The 18,264-nt window shown below is 38.9% G+C and overlaps 1 protein-coding gene across 11 annotated transcripts in view; it reads right to left on the reverse strand.

Moving 5' to 3' along the window:
* Positions 1-18,264, reverse strand: part of LOC122217771 (phospholipid-transporting ATPase IB-like) — a 220,755-nt gene that overhangs the window by 107,448 nt on the left and 95,043 nt on the right. For all 11 annotated transcript variants that reach the window (XR_006201859.1, XM_042935461.1, XM_042935374.1 and 8 more), the window contains 2 exons: positions 14,557-14,695; positions 8,439-8,503 (listed from right to left, as the gene is read on the reverse strand). Coding sequence is in view for 10 of the 11 variants with exons in the window: in XM_042935461.1 (XP_042791395.1) it covers positions 8,439-8,503; positions 14,557-14,695 (204 nt within the window). In the remaining variant the exon portion in view is untranslated. The remainder of the gene's footprint in view (positions 1-8,438; positions 8,504-14,556; positions 14,696-18,264) is intronic.

The raw sequence follows: 18,264 nt of genomic DNA on the forward strand, positions 1-18,264 counted from the left end.
TAGAGTTTGAAGCATATAGGGACCCTGATCCATCAAAGTAGATTAGTGGTTGTTTAGGGTGGGGGAAGGAAGATGAGAGAAATGGTAACTAAAGAGTAGGGAGATTCTTTTAGAGGTGATCAAAGTGTTCTAAAAGTTGACTGCGGTGACGGTTGCATGTATGTGTGAAAATATTAAAACAGACTGAATTGTACACATTAAACATAATTTTTGTGTGTGATGTGGCTCATATCTCAATAAAGCTGCTTTTCAAAAGGTATAGAAGAGTGAATTCATATCAGCTGGAAAATACAAATGGGTGCTAGCATACCAGAAAGTTCAGAGAATTTTTTTTTTAATTTTTTTTTTAACGTTTATTTATTTTTGAGACAGAGAGAGACAGAGCATGAACAGGGGAGGGTCACAGAGAGAGGGAGACCCAGAATCTGAAACAGGCTCCAGGCTCTGAGCTGTCAGCACAGAGCCCGACTCGGGGCCGGAACCCACGGACCGTGAGATCATGACCTGAGCCGAAGTCGGACGCTTAACCGACCGAGCCACCCAGGCGCCCCGTTCAGGGAATTTTTGAGAAAAATGTCAAAGGTGGGAACACAATAATGGGAGTGAACTCTACACAACTGAGTCTCCGGTTTCTAAGGGGGAAGTATAGAAGTTTTAGAGACTCATTGTTCAATTTAAGATATGTGGGAGTCACCTCCCTTAGCTTATTTTCCTCAGATCATCCTTCCTTTCTTTCATAATTCACATAAACTGTTGAAAGCTCAAAATTTTAGAGAAATGACTCCCCATGCCAGTAGCAGAGTAGAAAATTCAGATAGTGGAGTATTTTAAGGAAAATACATAACAAAACTATAAGTCATGCAGATTAATGCTAAAGAAAATTCCTTCATCAAATACAAGTGAAATAAAAATAGTATCAGTTACCACTTTCTGTTGCAAGATTAGTGAACTAATAAGCGTGCCAAAAGATTTCTTGACTGTTGCCAACTCTTTCATTTCTTCGACTATGTGAAATGAGTGCCATAAAATACTAAATCATATTTAAAGGCTTATTATTTAACTATTTTGCTTAACTACACTTTTCAGTTCTATTCAGTCATCTGTAGAAATCAGAGGTTTTTTTTAATGATCTGTACTTTTCTTAAACATGTTAATGAATGAAATTTTAACAAGATGTGGCACCTGGGGAAAAATTTTAAAACATAACAGGTATCAAGCTCCAAAAGCTTTAATGAAACAATCCTCCTTCCTATTTTCCTCAGAAGGCCTTCATTACTCATTACTCAAATGAAATTACTGTGTTTCCTGAAATAAAAGGTAATTTAATAATCCTTGAATTACCAAGGCCTTTATATAAACCTGCAGGTCTAAAAACAGATGAAATTCAGACACTTAAAATTTGATTTCGTACTGTGTAAGAGCTATAATATATACTATACGTGTATCATATTCAACATTTCCATATTCTGCTTTTTCCACACAGTGGACTACATATCCCATCAGTGATCTCAAATGACTGCAGTTATTTTGTTGACCCCAAAATAATCTGGCAAAATTGAAGTTTTCCTATACGCTAATAACTCTTCTCAAACTTCATTTCATCACTGAACACAAAACTTGGTGCTTTTCTGATTAATATATTGCTTTCAGTTTTACAGTTACTTGGAACACGTAAATGCTTGGAGCTAAAGCTTAACAGTCTTAACATCTAATTTTTTTCTTCCACTCCTAAATTATTCGTTTTTCTTTACCAGTCCTCCTGCTGCCAATGTTGACAGGAGTGAAGATAATTCCTCCAACATGGTTCACTCTAGAACATGACCACCTGAGCAATTTGCCAACGTTAATTATGTAAAATTCTGCACAGCACAACCTGCAGCACATTATACGGGAAAATTGCATTATCTGCTTCATTATGTAAAGCAAGTGTATCAGTAATGATTATTTAGGAATAATGAGTTCTGGTTTTTTGTAATATTAATTTTTTTTTGATGTCTTGAAATGAGTGGTGAGCTTGCTTGCTAAGTGGAAAATGACACTCCTTCCCAATTTTTGTTGTAATTGGAGGCTCCGTTTTTCTTTTGCAGCATTATTTTCAATAAATGTGTGAATATGAAGCATTGAGATTGCTTTAAAATCTCTACTAACATGGTAAACTTTTTTTGTAATGTAATTTATTACAAATTGGTTTCCATACAACACCCAGCGCTCATCCCAACAGGTGCCCTCCTCAATGCCCATCACCCACTTTCCCACTTTCCCCTCTCCCCCACCCCCGCATCCACCTTCAGTTTGTTCTCTGTATTCAAGAGTCTCTTGTGGTTGGCCTCCCTCCCTCTCTGTTTGTAACTTTTTTTCCCCCTTCCCCTCCCCCATGGTCTTCTGTTAAGTTTCTCAAGATCCACATATCAGTGAAAACATATGGTATCTGTCTTTCTCTGACTGACTTATTTCACTTGGCATAATACCCTCCAGTTCCATCCACGTTGCTGCAAATTGGCCAGATTTCATTCTTTCTTATGGCCAAGTAGTATTCCATTGTATGTGTAAACCACATCTTCTTTATCCATTCAGGAATAATGAATTTTGAAAATGACATAACTCTAAAGTTTACAAGAACTTAAAACATAAGAGAAAATCTTAAAGAAACAAAGTACCAAGATCACCATGGAAATCACAATATGGAAGTGAAATAGAGTTTTCACTCACAAGACTAGCTTCTGGAAAATTCTAATTATGCAACCAAGACCCACAAAGTCACAAACTTTGTAAACACAAATTTGAACACGTCTCAGCTGCCTTTGCTGTGTATAATTTGGAGAAATAAAAAGTATAACACAGCCTTCATCTAATATTTAACAGTAGAAGAGTTAAAACATAACATTTTATTCTATATTTATTATACTCTTAAGAGACTTATTAAAGACTAGGGGTGCCTGGGTGGCTCAGTCAGTTGAGCATCTGACTTCGGCTCAGGTCATCATCTTGCAGTCCGTGAGTTCGAGCCCCTCATCAGGCTCTGTGCTAACTGATCTGAGCCTGGAGCCTGCTTCAGATTCTGTGTCTCCCTCTCTCTCTGCCCCTCCCCTGCTCACACTCTAGCTCTCAAAAATAAATAAAACATTAAAAAAATTTTTTTTAATTTAATAAAATAGTACAAAGGCTATACACAACCCTCAAAGTATATGCAAACTAAATTGAGAAATAAAGGAAAATATTAGAAAAGATACCACCATTATTATGTGCCATGAAGAGTTAACCATAATGAGAAAGCTGAAGTGATATATCAGATAACATAGCCTTAAAGAGAAAATATTACCAAAAATAGAGACATTTCATAATGATTAAAAAGTTAATTTTTCAGAAAGAAATAACAATTATATTTCCTAACAATAGAGCCTCAAAATATATGAAGCAAAAATGGGTAGAATAAAAGGGAGAAATATAAAATTCAAAATTACGGTAGGATTTTAATAATTCTTTCAGAAATTGATAGAATGGCTAGAAATACAATGAGGACAGTTTATTACAACAGTGACTCAGTCACCGTGACTCAACTGATATTTGCACATAGCAATTTTACTGAAACCATATACTCGAACATAAAACAAGTCTGAATGGATTCAAAATGATTAAGACCAATTAAAACATATGTCCTTTGTCCAGAATTAAATTGAATTAAAAACAAGTAACAATAAGACATCTAGAAACATGCCAAATATATGTAAATTTAACACACTTCTAAATAAGCCATGGGTCAAAGAAGAAATTAGTGAAAATTGGATATTTTGAAATAACCTTATTGAAAATATCACACTAATATTTATGGAATACAGCTAAAGCAATGCATAGAAGAAAAATTATGGTTTTAGTGCTTAAGTTAGAAACTATGTTGAAAAATAATCGCCTGAATTTTCGCCTCGTGGTAGGCAGGATTTTAAGATTCCCACCCACCAATGGGCATGCTCTATACAATCCCTTCCCATTGACCTCATCTGGTAGGCTCTTTCAAAAGAGGTATTAAAGGTCAGAGACAAAAGGACAGAGATATTCCAAGCTGCAGCACATGTTCTTTTGTTGGCCTGGAAGTAAACTGCCATGTTGCAGAGAGAGCCACAAGGCAGGGACCTACGAGTGACCTCTAGTTCCCGAGAGCAGTCCCTGGCTGACAGCTAGCAAGAAGACAGGACCTCATACAGACACAAGGAAGTAGATTCTGCCAACCAACTAAGGGAGCTTCAAAGTGGCTTTTTCCCCAGTTGAGACTCCAGATGGGGACACAGCCAGCTGACATCCTGATTTCAGCCCAGTAAGACACTGAGCCGAACCAAAACATGTCAAATTCCTAACCCGCAAAATCCGTAAGACAAAAAAATTTATGTTGCTTTAAGCTGCTAAGTTGGTGGTCATTTGCTATGCAGCAATTGGAAAGGAACACACTGTTCTAAAATATAGTGTATTAATAGAAAATTTGAGATACAGTTAAGGCCAACAGATCAGGAGACAATTGCCATTGAAAAGACAATTTGTGATACTGACAGATCCCAAGATACGGAAGCAAATAACACAGTGGAGATGGAGGGTGGGGGTGGGGGGGGACACATGGGACAGCACTGAGTTCAGTCAGAAGGCAAAGGGAACAGAAGGAAAGTGTGGGCAAGAACCTTTATTGTGCTTTCCACAGAAAGGAACAGGTGAGACAGGGTAAGCAGATCTAGGATTTTGCGAGTTTGAATAATTTCAGTAGGCTCTGGGGCTTAGGGCAAGTGGATAGTGGCCCAGAATGTGAGAGCCCGATAAAGTAGGTGGTAGGGGTATGGGCTCTGGATTGGTTGGTTTGCATAAGAAAGGCACATTCACTGGGCACGCTGTTTACTAGCTCTGGGAGTTGCTTAACCCTGGAGGGGAGGGACCTTCCCAGTACCTCCCCAGCAAAGCCCCCAGTAATGGCAAACATCAGAATAAAGATCATGAAAGCCAGGGTTAATATATATACACCTCAAAAAGACTGAAGAACAAATTAAACACAAAGCAGTAGATGGAAATAAGTAATAAAGACAGGAGTAACAATCAATGACATTGAAAACAGACAAAATATGGAGCAAATAACAAAGTCAAAAATCTGGTTCTTTGAAAAGATCAACAAAATGGGTAAACCCATTACTATACTGATCCAGAAAAAGAATATAAATTATCACTATCAAGAATTCAGAATTGGGGCGCCTGGGTGGCTCAGTTATGCACCTGACTCTTGATTTTGGTTATGATCTCACAGTTCAAAAGATCGAGCCCCGCATCAGGCTTTACACCGACAGTGCAGAGCCTGCTTGGAATTCTTTCTCTCCCCCTTTTTCTTTCTCTCTTCTCTCTTTCTCTCTCTCTCTGCCCCTCACCTGCTCATGCTCTCTCTTCCTCTCTCTCCCTTTCTCTCTCTCTCAAATTAAAGTTTGAAAAATTAAACTTTTGGTATTTTAGGAGCAAATAATTGGAAAATTAAGCTGTACATACAATTCCAGTTCCAGTATAGCCACATACATAAAGTACCTAGTGACAAATTTAACAAAATATAGTCAAGATTTTTAGTTTAGTGGTACTTGTCTATTTTTGCTTTTATTGCCTGTGCTTTTGTTATCATATCCAAGAAATCAGTGCCAAGTTCAATGTCAAGCAGGTTCCCCCCTATGATTTCTTCTAGGATTTTACAGTTTTGGGTCTCTGTTTAAGTATTTAATCCACTTTGACTTGCCTTTTGTGTATGCTGTAATGTAAGAGTCTGCTATGGTCTGAATGTTTGTGTCCCCCAAAATTCATATGTTCAAATCCTAATGCCCAGTGATATTAGGAGGTGGAGCCTTTGAGAAGTAATTATGTCATGAAGATTAATGCTCTTATGGAAGAGACTCCAGAAATCCCTAGCCCCTTTCGCCACCTGTGGACACAGCTTAGAAGGCACCAGCTATGACCCAGGAAGACAACCAGCACCAGAACATGACCATGATGGTGCCTTGGTTGTGGATTTCCCAGTCTCCAAAACTGTGAGAAATAAATTTCTGTTGTTTATAGGCTAGCCAGTCTGTGGTATTTTGTGATAGCAGCCAGAATGGACTAAGACAGGATCTGATTTTTTTCTTTTGAATGTGGATATCCAGCTTTTCCAAGACCATTTTTCGAAGGGACTATCCTCTCCCCAGTGTGCACTCTTGGCATCCCTGTAATCCATATACATGGGTTATTTCTGGACCCTATTCTTTCCCATTGGTCTCTGTCTTTATGTCAGTACCGTACTGTTTTAATAATTGTAACTTTGTAATATATTTTGAAATCAGGAAGTATGAGGCTTCTGGCTTTGTTCTTCATTCTTAGGATTGCTTTGGCTATTTGGGGTGTTTTGTGATCCTTATGAATTACAGGCTGTTTTTGCTATGTCTATGGAAAAAAAAATTGGAACTTCTTGTGTGTGCAGCTGCAGCAAACATTAAGTATGGCCAGATTAGCATAAAACTTTACATTAAAGGCCTTTAGCTCAATTTCTATTACCAGATTCATCATGTCCAGCTTTCAACAAAAAATTACAAGACATGCTAAAAGGCAAGAAAAAGCACCATATCTGAAGAGCTAAAGCAAGCATCAGAACCAGATTCAAAGATAACACAGATTTTGGAAGTATCAGTGAATTTAAAATAAACTATGATCGAGGCTCCTGGGTGGTTCAATCGGTTAAGCGTCTGACTCTTGATTTTGGCTCAGGTCATGATCTCACCGTTCGTGATAGCACAGGGCCTGCTTGGGATCCTCTCTCTCATGATCTCTTTGCCCCACCCTCACTCACAGTCTTTCTAATTACATAAATGAACATCTTTTAAAAATAAAATAAACTATGATTAACATGTTAGGGACTGTAATGGAAAAATAGACAATATATGGGGAAGATAAGCAGAGTGATGGAAACACTTAAAGAATAAAAATGAAATGCTAGAAATAAAAAACACTGTAACAGAAGATTGCCCTTATTGAGCCCAACAATAGACTGGACACAGTCTACAAATTGAATTATGTAATATATAACTAATTAGTTAACTAATTAATATAATTAAGCTTGAATTATGTCAACAGAAATTTCCCAAACTGAAATACAAAGAGTAAAAAGAATTAGAAAAAAAATCCCAAATGAAATATTCAAGAACTGTGGGACAATTTAAAAGATCTAACAACATACAGTCAACTGGAATTCCAGAAGGAGAAGAGTAGGAGAACAAAACAAAGAGAATTTTAAGTACTAATGACTAAAAATGTTCCCAAACTAATGGCAAACACATAACCATAAACCCAGGAAGCTTAGAAAACACCAAGTATGATAAAAAAAAAAAAAAAAAAAAAATCTATACCTAGGCATATCACACTCAAACCACAAAATCAAAGGCAAAGAAGAAATGTTGAAAGAAGCCAGAAGGGAAGAATAAAGTAAGAAATAGCAGGCTTCTCATCAGAAACTACACAGTTGAGAAGGAAGTACTGAAAGAACAAGAAATACCAACCTAGAATTCTATATCCAGTGTAAGTGTCCTTCAAATGTGAAAGAGAAATAAAGACTTTCTCACACAAAACCAGGAAATTCATCACCAGCTGATCTGCCCAGTAGAAATATTTTTAAAGTTTTTCATGGAGAATAATAATGATATGTGTCAGAAACTCAGAACTACATTTAAAAAAAAAAGGATGAAATGGAATAGATGAAATCTATTTAAAATTTAAAGTGAGTATGAAAATTATACAGTAAAAAAAATTAACAGAAAATAAATGGCTGTAGCCATTTAATTTTTAAGGGCAAGGATGTTCAGTATTGGATTCCAAAATCCTTTCATTCTTGCAATGTAAATGCCAGGTATCTACTTAAACTTCTGGTAAAGACTGCTATATGCACATATTTTTCTTTTTTTTTCTTTTTTTTTTTTTTCATTTTTAAAATCAAGTATCTGAGTGCTGGGTTTGGTATGATGCTGGGAACAGGGTGATGAAGGACTAGCCTAAGAATGAGGCAAGAAGTGGGAACCAGAGGGGTGCCTGTGTGGCTCAGTCGGTTGAGCGTCCGACTTCGGCTCAGGTCGTGGTCTCATGGTATGTGAGTTTGAGCCCCGCGTTGGGCTCTGTGCTGACAGCTTGGAGCTTGGAGCCTCCTTCAGATTCTGTGTCTCATTCTCTCTCTGCCCCTCCCTTTGTGCTCTGTCTCTCCCCGTCTCTCAAAAATAAAAAAAATGTAAAGAAAAATCTTTTAAAAAAAAAGAAAGAAAGAAAGAAAGAAAGAAGTCGGAACAGAGGTAATGTTCCAGTGGACTTGAGTGGGAGTTCAAGACAACTTACATAGATTTTAAGGTGTTGGGGAACACTCAAGTAACAAATTGGGTATACTCGTATTAAATAGAATTTTTAAAATCACTTACCTCAAGTGAGTTTGAATTCAATCGAATACAAGGCATTTTAGTTGATAACAGTTTACAGGAATATGCTACAAAGTGAGAAAGAAAGAGGTCACATATTGCCTTCCACGAGTTCATGTTTTTAATGAAAAATCTATTTATATTCTCTATTCACCATACTGTCTGACAACTAGTTCAAAGTCTAGAGGCTTATCACAAACACTGAGCAAGGGATTGTGGAGGGAAAAAATTGAAACATCGCTTCATTTTTATCTTAATCAGCAATTTAAGTAGAAATGGTTGGGAAACGGCATATAACTAATGGCTAAATCTGTACCTTTAAATGCCTGTGGATTTTTATTTTTATTATCTCTCTGTGACATGAGATTCAGTTCATACCGTGTATCAATTCCACGTCCTGAGGGATCCAAGTTCTGTTGTATCAAGCCACTGTGTCAACATATTGTTCCTACTGTACTGATAAAATCCTAGGTGTGGCTAAAAGAAATAAACCCACCCAGTGCTCAAAGCATTCAACGTGATGATCAAAGTATACACCTCAGGGGCCACCTGGGTGTCTCAGTTGGTTAAACATCCGAATTCCGCTCAGGTCATGATCTCACAGTTCTCGTGGTTCGAGCCCTGCATCGGGCTGTGTGCTGGCAGCTTAAAGCCTGGAGTCTACTTTGGACTCTGTGTCTCCCTTCTCTCTGCCCCTCCACTGCTCCATGTTTTCTCTCTCTCTCTCTGTCTCAAAAATAAACATTGAAAACGTTTAAAGATAAATTTATACAGTATCACTTTTTAAAATTTTTTTAAGTTTATTTTTGAGAGAAAGAGAGCATAAGTGGGGGAGGGGCAGAGAGAGAGAGAATCCCAAGCAGGTTCCACGCTGCCAGTGCAGGGCCTGACGTGGGGCTCGGGCCCATGAACCGTGAGATCATGACCTGAGTCAAAATCAAGAATCAGATGCCTAACTGACTGAACCACCCAGGCCCCCCAGGAGATAATCATTCTTAAATGATCTTCCTCATCAGTTATTGGTTCATCTGATGCTTCCTGTGTAAATCGTGGTTTTTTTCCCTAAAGAATGCAGTGATCTTTAATTTCTATTTTGAAGCCTGTGGATATTCGCTTTGCATTGCTACAGCAGTTTTCAAAACCAGAGTTTCTAAACTCTTCTAAGAATTCTAAAGATTCCCTGATACATTTTTTAAATGTTCACTTATATTTCAGAGAAAAATAGGGGGAGCAGGAAAGGGGCAGAGAGAGAGGGCCGATGATCCGAAGCAGGCTCTGCACTGACAGCAGAGAGCCAGTGTGGGGCTTGATCCCAGGAACCATGAGATCATGACCTGAGCTGAAGTCAGACACTTAAATGACTGATTTAAGGCGCCCCAAGATTTCCTGATAAATTTTATTGCAATGTTCCTGTTTCCACTTTGACTTTGTCATAAGTTACTGACAAAGTTAACTGCCTAATGCTGTCAGTTTCTGTACCAGCATGCGGGTTGGAGAATTAATATTTGTGCCAGACACAGACAAGCCAGCCTCCACCTGTGGGTTCCAGTGCTGCCCCCAAGAAGAAACTTCTTCTGTCCTGAAGCTGTTGCTGCTGCTGACTCTATATAAACAAAGGCTAAAAAGTCTCCATATAGAGAGGTTCCTCAAAAAGTTAAAAACAGAACTACCCTACAACCCAACAATGACACTACCAGATATTTACACAAAGGATACAAAAATACCAATTCAAAGAGACACATGCACCCCAATGTTTACAGCAGCATTATCAACAATAGCCAAATGGAAAAAGCCCAAAAGTCCATCAAATAGATGGATGAACAGATAAAGAAGAGGTGATATATATATACATACATATATATGTATATATATATATATACACACACACACACATACACATACACATATATATGTATACACACACACATATAATGAAATATTACTCAGCCATCCAAAAGAGTGAAATCTTGCCATTTACAATGACATGGATGGAGCTAGAGTGTATTACGCTAAACAAAACAAGTCAGAGACAACTACCATGTGATCTCACTCATAGTGGAATTTAAGAAACAAAACATGAAGTAGGGGAAGGAGGGAAAAAGAGAGAGAGGGAGGCAAACCATAAGAGGCTCTTAATGAGAACAAACTGAAGGCTGCCGGAGGGGAGGTGGGAGGGGATGGGCTTACCGGGTGATGGGTATTAAGGAGGACACTTGGAATGAGCACTGGGTGTTATATATTAAGTGATGAGCCACTAAATTCTACTCCTGAAACCGATACAACACTATATTTTAACTAACTAGAATTTAAATAAAAACTTGAAACAAAAAGTGTCTGAAATAAAAAAATAAACAAAATTAAAAGTCTCCATATATTATGAAAATTTAAATCAGTATGCAGGCACTGATGGCTTACTCGTACCCAGCATCATATTGGGTGCAAAGGAAGATTTACGACAGGTATGTATTATAAGCCTCTTAAAACCTAAGGAATCAAAGCTAACACAAAAGAGGAAAAAAAACAACATACTGGTAAGCCAAATATAATAGTATAAATGCTGTTGAGGTTGAGAAGTAGCAGATTGTGTTGAACTGTGTTATCAGAAAGCTTTCAGGGGAGCCTGGGTGGCTCAGTCGGTTAAGCATCCGACTTCGCCTCAGGTCGTGATCTCACAGTTCATGGGTTTGAGCCCCATGTCGGGCTCTGTGCTGACAGCTCAGAACCTGGAGCCTGCTTTGGATTCTGTGTCTGCCTGTCTCCCCGCCCCTTCCCCGCTCACACTCTGTCTCTCTCTCTCAAAAATAAATAAACATGAAAGAAAGAAGGAAGGAAGGAAGGAAGAAAAAGAAAAGAAAGAAAGAAAGAAAGAAAGAAAGAAAGAAATTAAGAAAGAAAGAAAGCTTTCAGAAGTTAATAGAACTAGTAGTCTTAGAAAACAGACAACAACGTGACAGGAGTCCTCAAACCCGATCCTGACATACTGATTCCTGAACGTATGTCAGTAAGTAAACCTCCCGCCAAGTCCTTGATCCAATTTTGTTCGTAACCAGTAACAAGACTGTTGAGTCTTTTAAGTGCACAGCGTGAGCCAACTTGAGCTCCGTGAGAGATGGCAGTAATGAGAACTGCCACAACATTCACAAAGGCAGCGGCCAACATTTTCAAAGCCCTCGTTGGACCCAGTATTTCAGAAAGAACCGTACATGTGCATCTCATTTAATGGTCACAATCACCAGAGGTATCATGGTTCTCTCCATTTTAGTAATGAGGAAATTGAGGATTAGAAAAGCCCACAAAAGCACAAGCTTGTAAATGTAAAGGCAGAAGATTCAGGCTCAAAACGTGGTCCTTGTAACTCCGAAGTCTGTGGTTTTAAACCACTATGCTCTAGATTATCTTTGAAAGATACAAAGATGTCAGCTCTCAGACACAGCTCAGTCTTCTTTTTGAATCCAATCCCCAGCCATTCAAACTCACGAAAGTAAGGTGAGAGCTCTCTAACCAAAGGCTATTGCATTTCTTGGAAAAGAAAATGGCCATGAAAGCCTCTAAGAAAACAAATTATATCAGCATGCTCTTCGGTTTCTATCAAAGCTCACTGACTCCATTTTTAGCTGGTCTGCAGGCGTAGCCTCTAAGGGAGGACAATAAAATTCACTCTGGGACCCAGTACTCAAAAGGCGTCAGGGGACTGTAGGCTGCATTCAGGCAACAGACGTGTTTTGCTTTGCCCTTACAGAATTTTATACATTTGAGCCCACATCTACGTATCAAGATATTTCGCATCAAAATACAGAATTCTGAATCATCTTCTAAAAACAAAAAACCTGTGCCAACAGCGGACTCTCATTTCCAAAAGGCAAGACTACACCGACTGTCCCTGGGGGGCCAGTGTTCCCCCTGTGGGCTTCCTCCTCCGACACGTGTGTACTGCCCCTCACTCTGGTCCTGCCTGATTCTTCAGATGTTTGCAAGCCCTGCTTTAAGAAATTACAGAGTTTGTTTCCTTTCTTCCTTCAAGTCCACCAGAGTTACTGTACATTTTTTTTTTGAACGGATGCAATTTAACATGGCGGTTTTCTAAGAATCCATTATTCTGAGCAAAGAATCCTTCAAGTGAATTACAGACTTCTAACAAAAATAAGTTTCATTCAGTAAGGATAAAAATTCCGCTACTAATAACAATGGCTGTGTCTCATCTGGGTAGGGTTTCAGCCCTGAGCTGAGGGGACAGTTGAAGGCTTAGGAGAAACAAACAGTCCTCAGGTAGCGGGTTTGTAAAGAATGATAGGGTGCACTTTAGGAAGACAGGAAGAGAGCAGTCATTCTCCTCTGCGGTGCTGGGTCAGCCGAGCCCCTTCACAGGATATACACTGAGTTACTGCGGTCACTGAGGTCATGGTTATCAAGAAACATAGCAAGTCACACTAAAGCCAAAACATGGGAGAGCTGGCAAGAGGAGAGCATATGCATAGTGTGTCCTCAGATATTTGCCAGGTGGATAAATGAGTGACTACGTCGTCCTCTGAGTCCTTAATAATTACACGGATATCTAGCATTCGTGAAGGACTTGTGAATGCCGCACCTCAAGCTAAGGTCTTCACAGAGACTACCTCGAGGCATCCTCACAAGAGCCCTGTGAGGTTAAAAATATCATCATTATCCCCATTTCACAGACAAGAAGAAGGTGATGTTTAGAGACGTTCAAATCGATCCTTCCAAACTGACCAACCCTGCACGGACTCCGTGTTCCCTTCCAGCCACACCCTATTTCTCTGCTCCCCTTCACAGCAAAACTCTTCGAAAGACTCCTCTGTGCCCACTGCACCCTCATCAGTGAGGGCTGACACATCGGCCCACCAGATGTACCCCGATTGGTCCCTCCTCCCCCTCCCATCACATCCTGGTGCAAGTCGCCACCGTCTCTCGTCTAGACGTCCGCCAAGGCTCGCTGCCTGATCTCCTGACTTGATCCGGCCCAGCCTGCACACGGTAGCCAACAGATCTTGTTGAAACGCAGATGAGACCATATTACTCTCCTGCTTGAAAGGGTACACGTTTCTTACAGCAGATTCTCGTCTCCTGTCTTCTCTGCTTTGCTCCCTGTACTCCAGCCACACCGGCCTCTCGACTGCTCCTCGAGCACACACAGGCCCGTACCAGGGCCACGGCGCTCACCATGCTCCTGGCCTGGAACTCTCATCCCAGGGACCTTCCCGATCTTGCTCCTTCTTTCCTTCTTTCCATCTCCTTAACAGACGTTCTATTTAATTACCTTCTCCACCTCTTGCTATGCCTTTCTTTGTTTTTATTCTCAGCACCGATTGTAATATAATACGTAGTGATTTGCTTATTAATTCTATCTCCTCTACTCGTATATAAGCTTCATGAAGAAAGACAGTATTACTCAAGTTTTCATTCCCAGCTCCTAGAGTGTCCTCATATCTAGTAAGTGTCCGATATTCATTAAATGAACGAATGCAGAGTAAACAAATGAGTGGAGACAACAAGTGAAGGGTGTCTGGTGCACACAGACTCATTTTATCATATATGCTCATCTAAACAGAGCTGGATGCCATGATGATTATGAAAAAAACATCATAATTTCAATTCCTTGTCACCACTGAAATTTGAATATGCACAGCTAACAGTTAATTTTTCAACTCCTATTCTGCACACCTCAACCCTAAGACACAATCATACAGTAAAGTTAAGGGGGAAAGGGGCCAAAAAAAAGTGACATTGGGGCTTGGGGAAAAAACAGCTGAATATTCTAATAATCAAAATATTTATGAATAAACATATATAATACAAAGATAGGTATACACATTATAGAGAAAATATGCCATAACTTCAGGTTTCCAAGGAAAGGAACAAGAAACTACATACTACTCGTGTCAGCATTCTGCAGTCTCTATTTCAACAATGTGAAGGAGACACAACAGTTTGCTTTGCTTGGTTTGTTTAAATTTTTTGCCATGCGATGGCAAGGTTCCATTGCACTCCATTTTCCCCAAAGACATATAAAACAATTACTTGAAGGCAGCTCATTCATTCTTGATACTAGGATATATTTAGAATACCTGTTCAACCAGATTTTTAAAAACTTTGTATCTATTACCTATGTTAATTGCAGTTTCTTGTTTATCTCCTGTCAGGACCCATATTTTTATGTTTGCGTTCAGTAAAGTTGTTATCGTTTCTGGAACACGTGCTTGAAGGTGATCTTCAATGGCTGTGGCACCAAGCAGCAGAAATTCCTAGACGTTTTTTTCAAAGAGATATTTTTTATTATTAGTTAAGATAAAAAAATATTTTAAGACGGAATAAACTGGGCAAATTTTGACAAAAGATACGCATTCTACTTATTATGTGAAGTCCCATACCTGTACACACACGCATACTTTTTTCTTGTCTCTTCCATTGGTCTGTTTGTCCCTAGTTTGTTACAGTATGAGGCAGTGTAGCATGATAGTTAAAAGCATAGACTCATGGATCCATGTCTTAACTCTACAAATCACTACAAGTTATGATCTACAAACAATCATAAGCACATTACTTAAATTTCCATGCCTTCATTTCTTCATCTATAACTGGCAAAGTAGGGGGAAAATGACTCAGAGAATTATTGTGAGAGTTAACATTTAGAAAGTGAGTAGAATAGTATCCAACGTATTATAATTAGGAAATTAGGATCTGAATAGACATTTCTCCAAAGAAGATACACAAATAATCAAAAAACACATGAAAAGACGTTCAACATCATTAAAGAAGTGTAAATTAAAATCACAGTGAGACAACCGCTTCGTACCCAGTAGGGTGGCTATACCAAGTTATAGATAGTAACAAGTGTTGGCAAGGATGTGAAAAAATTGGAACCCTCATACAGCGGTGGTAGGAATGGAGAATGGTGCAGCCACTTTGGAAAACTAGTCTGGCAGCTTCTCAAATGGTTACATGGAGTTGCCATATGACCCAGCAATTTCATTCTCAGGTATATTCAGGAAATAAGGAATGCCCACATGAAAACTTCCATGAGTGCATACAGAAGCATTATTCACAAGAGCCAAGTGGAAACAATCCAGATGTCCTTCGACAGAAGAATGGATAAACAATTGTATACCTACACAATGGAATACTATTTGGCACTGAAAATGAATGAGATACTGGTACGTGCTACAATATGGATAAATCCTAAAAACATTAAGCTAAATGAAAGAAGCAAGTCACTAATATTTATGATTCCATTTATATGAAATATCCAGAGGAGGTGAATCTACACAGACTAAAGGAAATTAGTGCCTGCATGGGGCTGGGCAACAGAGTAGGAGGGTACCAGAGAGTGAATACTAACAGATATGGGGATTGAGAAGGATGTTGAAAATATTGTGTTCATTATGGTGATGGTTGCACAATTCTATTGAATACAGATATTATGCAGCTGAATATACTAAAAACTGTAGATTGTATACTTTAAATGGAGGAATTGTATGGTATGTGAATTATATCTCAATAAAGATGTTGTATTAAAAAAAAGGAATTATTCAAAGGAAATTTGAGGCCAGAGAACCTCAGAATCAAGTCTAATTCAATCAGCCAATATGTCAGATTCATATTTTACCAATTGAGTGATACTGGCAACACGAAAATTAATTACTTTAGCAGTTACTAAGTTATGATGTACTTACTGACTATCGATACAAATGTGGAGATTGTCTCTCTTACTCTTACCCAACAGGAAACAAATTTAAATTTTATGAGTGTCCTAAGGAAAAATATTCAAGAAGAAAAGAAGTGCTACTGGCCACAAGAGCTAGGAATATCAGAAAATCCCTCCCTATAACTGAAAACAAGTAGAGTCATAACAATGTGCATGGAATTATCTATAAGAACCAATTTCACACAACTAGTTGACCCTGACACATCTTTGGTGTTATATTCCGGTAGTTACCAAAAAGTCCATAGAGAGTAGCCATATAACTAATTAACATAACATCAGCTGGAACTGTGGAAATTAACACAAATCACCAGGCAGAATATTAGACACTCTTATAGCTAAAAAAAAAAAAAAAAAAAGATGTAAAAGATCTGTATGCTGAAAACTATAGAAAACTTATGAAGGAAACTGAAGAAGACACAAAGGAATGGAAAAACTCTCCATGCTCATGGATTGAAAGAATAAATATTGTTAAAATGTCAATATTACCCAAAGCAATCTACACATTCAGTGCAATCCCAATTAAAACTGCACTGGCACTCTTCTCAAAGCTAGAACAATCCTAAAATTTTAATGGCACTACAAAAGACCCTGAATAGCCAAAGTAGTATCGAAGAAGAAAACCAAAGCGGGAGGCATCATAATCCCAGACTTTAGCCTCTACTACAAAGCTGGAATCCTCAAGACAGTATGGTAGTGGCACAGAAACAGACACATAGACCAATGGAATAGAGAACCCAGAATTGGACCCACAAATGTATGGCCAACTAATCTTTGACAAAGCAGGAAAGAGTATCCAATGGAAAAAAGACAATCTCTTTAGCAAATGGTGCTGGGAGAACTGGAGAGCAACATGCAGAAAAATGAAACTAGACCACTTTCTTACACCATACACAAAAATAAACTCAAAATGGATGAAGGACCTGAATGTCAGACAGGAAACCATCAATACCCTAGGGGAGAAAGCAGGATAAAACCTCTTTGACCTCAGCTGCAGCAATTTCTTACTTGACACATCTCCAAAGGCAAGGGAAATAAAAGCAAAAATGAACCACTGGGACCTCATCAATATAAAAAAGCTTCTGCACTGCAAAGAGAACAATCAACAAAACTAAAAGGCAACCGAATGGAATGGGAAAAGATATTTGCAAAGGACATATCGGACAAAGGGCTAGTATCCAAAATCTGTAAAGAACTCACCAAACTCCACACCCAAAAAACAAATAATCCAATGAAGAAATGGGCAGAAAACATGAATAGACACTTCTCCAAAGAAGACATCCAGATGGCACATGAAAAGATGCACAACGTCATTCCTCATCAGGGAAATACAAATCAAAACCACACTGAGATACCACCTCACGCCACAGTGGCTAAAATGAACAAATCAAGAGACTATAGATGCTGGAGAGGATGTGGAGAAATGGGAACCCTCTTGCACTATTGGTGGGAATGCAGACTGGTGCAGCCACTCGGGAAGACAGTGTGGAGGTTCCTCAAAAAATTAAAAACAGAACTACCCTAAGACCCAGAAATAGCACTACTAGGAATTTACCCAAGGGATACAGGAGTACTGATGCATAGGGGCACGTGTACCCCAATGTTTATAGCAGCGCTTTCAACAATAGCCAAATTATGGAAAGAGCCTAAATGTCTATCAACTGACAAATGGATAAAGAAGATGTGGTTTATGTACACAATGGAATATTACGTGGCAATGAGAAAGAATGAAATATGGCCTTTTGTAGCAATGTGGATGGACTGGAGAGTGTTATACTAAGTGAAATGAGTCAGGCAGAGAAAGACAGATACCATATGTTTCACTCATATGTGGATCTTGAGAAACTTAACAGAAGACCATGGGGGAGGAGAAGGGGGAAAAAAGAGAGAAAGAGGCAAACCATAAGAGACTCTTAAATACTGAGAACAAACTGAGGGTTGATGGGGGTTGGGGGGGAGGGGAAAGTGGGTGATGGGCATTGAGGAGGACACCTGTTAGGATGAGCACTGGGTGTTGTGTGGAAACCAATTTGACAAGAAGTTATATTAAAAATAATCAAAATGGGGGCGCCCTGGTGGCTCAGTTGGTTGAGTGACCGACTTCGGCTCAGG

Source organism: Panthera leo, chromosome A1 (genome assembly GCF_018350215.1).
Source record: "Panthera leo isolate Ple1 chromosome A1, P.leo_Ple1_pat1.1, whole genome shotgun sequence".
Lineage (NCBI taxonomy): Eukaryota > Metazoa > Chordata > Mammalia > Carnivora > Felidae > Panthera > Panthera leo.